The sequence below is a fragment of the Arachis duranensis genome, chromosome 8 (assembly GCF_000817695.3).
Source record: "Arachis duranensis cultivar V14167 chromosome 8, aradu.V14167.gnm2.J7QH, whole genome shotgun sequence".
Lineage (NCBI taxonomy): Eukaryota > Viridiplantae > Streptophyta > Magnoliopsida > Fabales > Fabaceae > Arachis > Arachis duranensis.
Window position 1 is genome coordinate 1,485,921 of NC_029779.3, and position 9,958 is coordinate 1,495,878.

Sequence of the window (9,958 nt, forward strand, 5' to 3'; positions counted from 1 at the left end):
TAGTTTATTTTTATTATATATTTATATTTTAGTAATTAATTTTGATAGCTAATTTTAGTTTGCAAGTACTATAGTTGTAAGATAAGAGAAAGGTATGAGCCATGCATGGTAGGGTGGGAAACAAAAAGTAAATAAAATGAGTGTGGTGTGTGGCTATAGTGTGAGAAAGGAGAAATTAAGGAGGAAGAGAACGAACCCGCCTAAGTAGAACTGTTCACCCAAAGCAAGGGAAGCCATGACAGCGACGACAAGAGTCTGGACTGGCTGATACACCGCCACGAACACAGGGCCACCTCTGTGAATGCACCATATCTGCACCGCAAAGGCTATGCCGGAAGCAACCACTCCCGCGTATACAATAGTGAAGACTTCAGCACCTGATTGGAAAATCCAAGCATTCACATCTCTTTCAACCACCAGAGCAATGGCAAGGAATTGCAACAGTCCAAAGAAGCACGTGTAGGAAGTCACGGAGAGCCGAGCCGGGTACTTCTTCAGAACCGGAGCCTGCAGGACGAGCCAACCGGACCAAGACAAGCAATGGCCAATGAGGTAGACACATCCCAGGGTCCAGTTCTTTCCCTCTTCTGCTGCCGCCCCTAGGCTCATGGCTGCGGTCTGCAGCGGTGGTTCTGGGCTGTAGATGGTTGGACCCTTGTAGAGTGTTATGACGGACGCCCCCGCCACACAGAATACTGTTCCGGCTACCTTTGCCACGCCATCTCTTCTGTCGAGCCGCACTTTCTCTATCCTGAGTATGGCTGCCATGAGAAATGTAATGGCTGGCACAGAGTTCTGTATTGCAGATGCAAATGTTGGAGATGTGTTGTCCAATCCCAGCAAGTAAAATCCTTGGTTCGCTGTAATCCTGCATGTACGTATGTGCATATAAATGAATAACGATCAATGTATGTATCATAAAACTAAAAAACTATACACTACTATACGTACCCAACAAGTGCCAGAAGAAAGAACTGCAGCAAGAAGTTTAAAGTAATGGCAGGCCTCTCCTTCCTATGCACAAATTAAAAAGATTAAACACTAAGATCAAAGATAAGTTTATTTTAGAAACATCAAACTTTATTTGGAGTACTAACTTCTCCAAGAAGTATGCAAAGGGAAGGAGGAGGAGAAAAGCAATGATGTTGCGGTAGACTGGGAAGACAAGTTTGCTAACGCCCATGTTAAGGGCAGCTCTTGAGACAACATGAAAGCCAGCATAGCCAAACTGGAGTGCCAGCATGGCACCATGTAGTTGAAGCTTCTCTGGGATGGAGCACCACATCCTCCTTGACGATGAGGATCCTGAATCAGCCATTGGATCTGATCGAGAAACAAACTAGCTAAGCTAGAAATAATTCAACAAGAGATAATGACAATAATAGTAGTCTAGCTAGCTATAGAAAGCTAGTGTATGTGAGAAGTGGTGAAGAGGGGATGCAAAGAGCGAGGGTATAAATATAGCCTTATAGGGGCTTTGACCCCACAACTACCCTTCAAAATGTTTTTGCTTGTCTCCCACCATCTTTGCTGACTAGACACCTCCAACCGCAATTTTTACCAATAAAAAAAGGGGCTTTTAACCAAATACATTCTTCCAATTTACATAAAAATGTTTTTATATAAAACTTATAATTAAAAGTTGATAAGTAACTTAATAAAAATATTTCTTACACCTTAAAAAATAGTTATCAAATTAGTTATAATAAAAATTAAAAATTTATAAAATATCAAATATGAATTTAATATATTTATATTTTAATATATATTTTATATTAATATTTAATTTTAATAGATAATCTCAATATATCACTAACATGATTAATATTTTAATTATAATTTTTATATAAAGATATTTTGTATAATGACTTATTATACAGAATGAAAACTTGTGACAAGAAAGTGGTGGACTATTACTCTATAGAGAGACCACTTTAACGTACAAGTTTTATTAATCAAGTCTTGCGCTCTTTTATACTAATAATTGTTTATTTTACAGTGTGATTTTCTCTTCATACTCTAATTACATGTAGTGAGTTTCTAAGGCAAAAACAATGTTTTCAACAACTTACCAAAAAAGTTGTTTCCACCAAATTTTTTGTTATTAAAATGGTAGAATGGATCACGGAAGAGCTGAATTTAACCTCGCTCTAAGGAATATTGACATAGCAGAGGTGATGAGAGGTTTGGTTCGGGTGGCTATGAGACCGTGGCATTCATGATGAGATTCAAACCTTGGGGCTTGAGCAATTGGCGAGCCGCCATTGATAGATAGCACGCACGAGTGGGGTGGTGGATACCCATGCGCTCTCATCTTCATCAAACCCTATACCCCACTGAACCCTTCTTTCTTCTTTTCCTATTCATGTAGTGAGTTGTTACACACAAAACTATAGTACTACTATACTATATTATATTAGGGATAAATTTGAAATATATAAATCAAAATAAGTTATTAACTAACCAATATAAACGTGTATTATTAAATTTTGTACAATTTTTTTTAGAAAAAGCTCCACAACCAAGTAAAATACCCAACTAAATAAAATAACTAACCAAATCTAATTAAGTTGTTATCAAAAGTTTAAATTTATACGTGCGCTCTTCTTCATCTATGTTACTTCTTTATTGATGTTGCTGTTCTCTTTCTCTTTCTTTTTCCTCATCTTTCTCTTTTATTATCATCAGTTACTGTTATTACCATCACCTCTTCCTCCTCCTTTTTTCATTTGAACCTCTTCTTCTCTTTTATTTTTCTCCTTTTTTTTTCGATCTTCATCATCATTGTCATTATTATTTTTATCATTATTGTTATTGTCATCATTGTCATCTTTTTCTTATACATATAATAGTTCAAATTCAAAATATACTGAAATTCCTTAATGATGACGACATACAAACAAACTCAATTCAAAACAAATTCAGACCAAATTAAATACACCTTATTTAAATTTAAAATGCACCAAAATTACATCAAAATGAAGCGAAATTACTTAATGATGACTCAAAACTCTTCCTCCTCATCCTTCTTATTCATTAGCATCATCATCATCATCATTTTCGTCTTCTTCTTTTTCTTGGTCCTCTTCTCCTTCTTATTTTACCTTCTTATGATTATTTTTGTTTTATTTTTTAACAAGAATAAAAAAAATAAAAAAAAGAAGAAACACACATAATGCTGCAAAATCAATATGAAGAAGAAGAATCTACATTCATTCAACTTAATAAGATTGCAATTCAAAATAAACATATTCATTTAAGTTTAATACGAAAAATAATGCTCTTAAAAGAAAAATAAGAATAACAAAATAATAAAAAGAAAAAAATACAGTATCAAAAAAGATAATTTTTTGTACTTTTGTAGCAAAATTTCGATATCAAAACTAATAAATTTACGTGTTATTGTTAAGCAATTTCAGTATTATTTTTTAAATAAATATTATACATAATTCAAAATTTTTCTTTTTTTTTTTATTTTTTATTGTTTCTTTTTTTTATCTTTTTTTTTTCTTCATCTTCTTCTTATTTTAGTTTTTTTTAATTCTTCTTATTTTTTTAAAAAAAATAAAAAATCAAACAAAAAAAATAAATAACTGCAATATTATATAAAGAAGAGGAGAAGAAAAAACAAAATTAAAATACAGAACAGCACCAATAAAAAAAAAAAGGAGACGTATGAAAAAATATAAAAAAAAACATAAAAAAGAATTGCGTGATTTTATGCACATATGTTGTGTGAGTAAATTTTGTTGAGTTTAAACTAAATTAAATTTTTAGTTACAAAAAGATTTGAATATGTAATGACACTCTGTTTTTAAATTGATTATTATTGTTGTCTTAGTACGACATGTACAGTACCGCGTTATATAACATGCACGTATTTTAAAAAAAATATAGATAGACAACGAGAATATTAAATAACGTGAACAATTGATACGTTAGATGTTTAATTTAATAGGTATGCAGATGATTATATTCATTATTTTTAATTAGATGGTTATTTCTTTTGATTCGATTTACTCATGCACAGTTAACAATTGCTGGATGTTCAATTCATTAGGTGTGCAGATGGTTATCCTAATGTTAAGGTTTAGGAGATAATTTGAGGATGGAGTATTTTTTTACTTTATTGTGTCAATTCAAGAATCCATTATTCATCTTATTTACAAAAGTCATTGTCTACCTAGCAAAATTAATTTTTTTATAATATATATATAGTTTTTTAAGAATAATGATTGCATCACTTTTTATACAATTTTTTTTATATTTTTATGGTGTAAAAAATAAAACTTTTATCTGTTTTATTTTTTAATCAATCATTTTTAATATAGAAGATAAAATATATAAAAAAATATAATAAAAAATCCATATAATTTCTTCCGGTTTTTGTGGTAGGTTCCATTTTCTAGTACCGGTACTCATTGTTTAAAAAATTAGAAGTTCAAATTAAACAGCGGTCAACGCATAAATGAGAAATTTTGCTGTGTATAATGAATATTAATGATATTGATATGGGGTATTAAAGGAGGCTAATGAAGTGAGATTCCCACTCCCAATGCAAAGTTAGCACAATATGCGGATTGCTGAAAAGCCCCTCCTTGCTTTAAACAGACATGATGCCCCTCCCACCACCACCTTTCTCAATTTAATTTGAAAGAAAAGAAAAGAAAAGCTTTAGTCGGGTATCATATATCTTTCTCTAATTTCGAAATATATTTTCCAAAATCAAATTCAACTTCAGTACCCCATCACATAAATATCTAACATCCACTTCCATTGTGGCGTTTTGATGTGTGTGTTTCTTTCTAATTGCATGGACAAATATTTAGTAATTTATTTATCATATATATATTTTTTATGAAGTATAGGAAATTAATCTTTAGTTAATGAATTTCTTATAATTCCAAAAATTTTCATTTTTTTGAGAATTTAGATTTTATAATTTATAATTATGGTATAAAATTAAAGGTCTATGATTTAAGATTTAAAATTTAAAGGAAATAAAATATTTTTAAAAAAATAATTAATATTAACTGAAAAGTTGGTTATTTTGTATTACTCATATTTTTTTTATGAGAACCAATTATCATATAATTGGTCGTGTTAATTACAATTAAGGTTAATTTTGAATGCAAATTAAAGTAACTAGGTCACGCCAAGTTCATATAATGAAAGATATATGAATAGCAGCATGCAGAGTCAATTAATTATGCATTATTAGTAGGTAATAATAATGTTGCGTGAAGCACATAATATCCGCTGACTGTAAATGACACCAATATGTTGGATTGTTGGTTGGTTTAAGAAGTTTGCATGACACAATCTAAAAAGCGATGATTAAATTGCTGAAAAAAAGAGGGAATTAATATATCAGAAAAATGGCGCTATTACTCCTCATGCCCCATCACCTGATGCTAAATAGCTGCTTTTCTGGTTGCATTCATTGCATGGTTCCCATAGATATATTAGCATGTGCACTTTATTAATTGGTCACTCATGTTTAGTCATCTTCAAATTGGGATGAATGATAATTGATTATTGATAATAGAAGAACCAGATTAACATTATAGGTTAGTTCATATACATATTTGTGTAAAGCATAAAAGTTGAATGATCGTGGTGGGTAAATGCTTTGATTGAAAATGTTACCTTACCGTATGAGAGTTGCAAAACAAAATGCTAAATCATAATCATGCTTAACTTGTATCTTTTTTTATGGGTACATTGATAAAAGGAAACGCCCCAAGAGATGAACGAACCTTTCTAGGATGACATAGATTTGAAAGCAAATTGAATGGCCATAGCATAATGACCTAAAAGAAAACCTCAATTTTAGTAGCCTAGAAGTGATGGCTAAACTCTAAAGTAATGGCTGGCTAACAAGTTTGAATTACGATATATAAGACCACGACTGTGGTGGTTAGGCTTGAAGTGGTTATACTTATAATGACTAAGGATTGACCAACTAATAAAGAATTGACATATGTCATGACTAAAGGTATGACTAAATTAGAAATCATGCTAAACACGATGCCCCAGTCTTGATAAATAATTTAATTAAGTTTCTTTTAAATAAATAATTTAAATAATAAATAACTATATTAAAAATAATTTATAAATAAGTTATTTTGTATTTGAATTTTTAGTTCTAAAAGTGTTTATTTTATAAAAATGTGATAAAAAATGGTAATATTATAAACAGTGATGGATCCAAAAAATTTTAATAGTGAAGGCGAAATATATATAACATTATTAAATAATAACATATAATTTAAAATTTAATTTTTTATATTTCATATTTTGAAACCTTGACAATATAATTAAAATGTCTTTTTTTTGTATATGTCGTTAAACAATCATTTAAAACTCAACTTTCATACAAATTAGCTTTTGATGATATTCATAGTTGAAAAAGTTCATTCAATTAGTGTAGTTATTACCAAAAAAATTAAAGCTAATTTTAAAAGAAGAAATACAAATAGATAGATAATATTCTTTCGAGTCGATTTCTAAGAAAGAACACCAATCTTATTTAAGTTTGAAAATTGATCATTATAATGGACATCTAATATGAAGTTCTTAAATTGGCTATCAAGTGTCGAAAGTTGAATAAAAAATTATTGTGGGTCAAATTTAATAATTTAGTGGGACAAATAAATATTATTATATACTACTCAATAAAATTTTTAATTATAGTGGAGCGCTTGCTCCCACACCCACATGAGTGGATCCGTCCCTGATTATAAGAGAAATAATTTTTTTAACTTTTTTATAAACTCCTAAATAATTTCTTAGAAAGGTACAATTTAATTTTAAAAAATTTATAAGACATTAATATTACTACTTTTTATAATAGAATAGAATCAAGCGTGATTGAATAGAAAACAATAGTAATTGCATTAATCCATTGAAACACAATAGAGCTCCTCACCCCTACCTATGGGGTTTAGAGACTCATGCCATAGAAGATACAATATGAAATGTAAAAAAAATGTCATGCATCCTAAATGAATATCTAAAAGTAGTTTTTATACTAAACTAGTAACCTAGGTTTACAGAAAATGAGCTAAGTGCAAATAGTGCAGAAATCCACTTTCGGGGTCCACTTGGTGAGTGTTTGGGCTGAGCTTTGAAGCTTTCACGTGCATAGGCCATCCTTGGAGTTAAACGCCAGTTTGGGTGCCAGTTTGGGCGTTTAACTCCAGTTTTGGTGCCAGTTCTGGCATTTTACGCTAAAAAAGGGTTTCTGGCTGGCGTTTAACGCCAGTTTGGGCCATCAAATCTTAGGCAAAGTATAAACTATTATATATTGCTGAAAAGACCAAGATGTCTACTTTTTAACGCAATTGAGAGCGCACCAATTGAGCTTTTGTAGCTCCAGAAAATCTACTTTGAGTGCAGGAGGGTCAGAATCCAACAGCATTTGCAGTCCTTTCTCAGCCTTTGAATCAGATTTTTGCTCAGGTCCCTCAATTTCAGTCAGAAAATATCTGAAATCACAGAAAAACACACAAACTCATAGTGAAGTCCAGTAATGTGATTTTTGAATAAAAATTAATAAAAACATAACAAAAAGTGAATGAAACATGTTAAAAACTATATGAAAATACTACCAAAAAGCGTATAAAATATCCGCTCATCAGAGATTTTTGGGCTTCAGGCATATGAGAGATCATTTTGCCACCTAAAGAGGATGAGCTCAAATGATGATCTTCTTACTTTTCTGGATCGATTTGTATTATCGACACAGAAGGCATTGGTTGAATGGTCCTTCCAGCCTTTGTCTTGATAAAAATAGTCATAAGTGAAATAAAATGAAAATCGATGAGACCCAAAGCTAAAATAGTAAATAAATATACCTGGGCAGATCTACTAGGTTTGAGATGTGAAAACGAAAAAGAAGTCTTTGATGAGTCATTGGAATCAGAATCGCTGGAAGAGCTTGTGAAAAACCCATTTGTCTTGCAACATAATAGGGTGCATGGAGGGTAATTTTGAATTGCTCTTTCTTGTATTGAGAAATTCCTGTTGGAAACACCTGAACAGCAAGAAAGTTGGCCCAAATGGTGTTGTTCAACGGGTTATCATCAATAGCGAAAAAAAAGAGTCGTTGGAACCAGGACAGACCACACCTTCGATTCATGAAAGGAGCAAGCAATAATTCCTCATTTCAAAAACTTTTGCATGAATGGAATTTTGAGAATGCTTCCCAAAAGAGTTCTTCAGTTGAGTTGGCATTTTGGAAATTTGGTTGAAGAGTAATTAATCGAACACCTTCAATGTGTTATTTGTTTGAAGTTGTGATCCCTCCCTTTTTCATGTGTTTTTCAAAAATAGCATTCAGCCAGAGTTGTAGAAGTCAAAAGGATCCCTAGCGTTGATTGAAGACTTTTTTCGGAGACTGTCAACTAGTTGTCCCAATTTATCATACAGATTCCCTAAAAGCAATTTGTCCAAATTGAGTTTGTGCCCTTTGTGAAGTAAGGCAGCTAGTGAATAAATAGTTTTTGAATCGAGATGTTCCTCGAGCTGAAGACGATAGCATTCAACTAGTAGTATAAGAAAGCTACACTTTCGTCGTCTGTAACAAGACTGTTTTTTCTACTCATATTGTGTTTAATGAAGTCCTCATAAGAGTTCTTTTGGATAATGTTGTAAGATTTGGTGGGCTTCATATCGAATGTGATCATAGGATTGCCCATCAATAGTCCAGTAATGGCGGCCACATCGAAAAGTGTGGGCCAACCATTTCACATGGGAGATGAAAGTTGTTCGTAGTTTTGTTCCAAAAACAGAGCGCAGCGCTGATCATCCAATGATGGATAGTTGGTGTGAAATGAGAAAGACGAAGGAGTTCGTGAATACCTTGTGTTCTCCAAGCTTTGCCTTTTACTGGTTCCAGCTGTTGGTACCAAGCGAGAAAATCGACAGTTTTAAAGGTAATTTTATGATTATTTCTGAAAGGTTTTTTACTGTCAATGAAGGGTGCTATGAAAAACTTTGTTTGATAAGCAAATCTTTCCCTTCGACACTTGAGAAGAAATGAGCATTTTTCTTGATTTGTTCAGAGATCTGTAAAGGACTGACAAAACAGTAAGTATCGTCTTCAACAATAAAAGGGACAAGAATTTTCTTGTCACTCGTAATATTCTCAGGATCCTCAATGACAGTGTCATTGAATTGAGATAGTATTCTCAGGTTAGACTGGTCATGAGATTCAGTCATAACTTATTTTCCTTTGTCTTGAGTTGTTGAAGTCTTTGGAGTTTTAGAAGAATTCATTGATATCGATAAGGAAAAGAAATGAGTGTTGATTTGGTATAGAATAAAGAAAGGTGTACAAGAGATCTAAGGAAAAGACTAGGGTAGCTGTTTGAAAGAAGACGAATTGGAAAAGAAAAATGAGCTATGAAGATGAAAGGTTTATAAAGAAAGTTTTAAAAAAAAAATTTCAAATTTTGAAAACGAATCGACTTCTTTGAGAAGCCACAATTAAAGGAAAGAGAAGATAGTCGTTTATGGGAAAAGAGACCATCGTGGACGTTATTTTTTTTAAAGGAAGTGGAAACATGGGTAATAATGAGCCATGTTTAAATTAATTGTTTAGTTATGGGTCTTTAAGTTTTGAAGAAAATTAGGATTGAGTGTTTAAACTGATAGCTCGAGATAGACGTATCAATTTTAAAGGGGCGATTTGTTAGTCGAAAAATTATATAATTTCAAAGACATCAAGGTCAAGATACAATAAATATTTTTTCGAGAAATGTAATCTTTATCGAGAAGGATTCTTCGAGGAAAAGAGATAGAAGTCATTCGGTAAACCTGATCAAAGAAGAAGAACACGTAGAGCTGATTGTTGGAAGTTACCAATGTTGTATAAAAGAGTGGGAACGGTTACTCAAAGATTAATGCACGTGGGAGTTACATTTGAATCTGATTGGTCGAAAACTTCTATAAA

The 9,958-nt window shown here is 31.8% G+C and overlaps 1 protein-coding gene across 1 annotated transcript in view; it reads right to left on the reverse strand.

Moving 5' to 3' along the window:
- Window positions 1-1,428, reverse strand: part of LOC107460084 (protein WALLS ARE THIN 1) — a 2,394-nt gene extending 966 nt beyond the window's left edge. The window contains exons 1-3 of the mRNA XM_016078407.3: window positions 1,098-1,428; window positions 952-1,014; window positions 197-868 (exon numbers count right to left, since the gene is read on the reverse strand). Coding sequence (XP_015933893.1) covers window positions 197-868; window positions 952-1,014; window positions 1,098-1,318 — 956 coding nt within the window. The 5' untranslated portion in view covers window positions 1,319-1,428. The remainder of the gene's footprint in view (window positions 1-196; window positions 869-951; window positions 1,015-1,097) is intronic.
- Window positions 1,429-9,958: the final 8,530 nt, after the last annotated feature.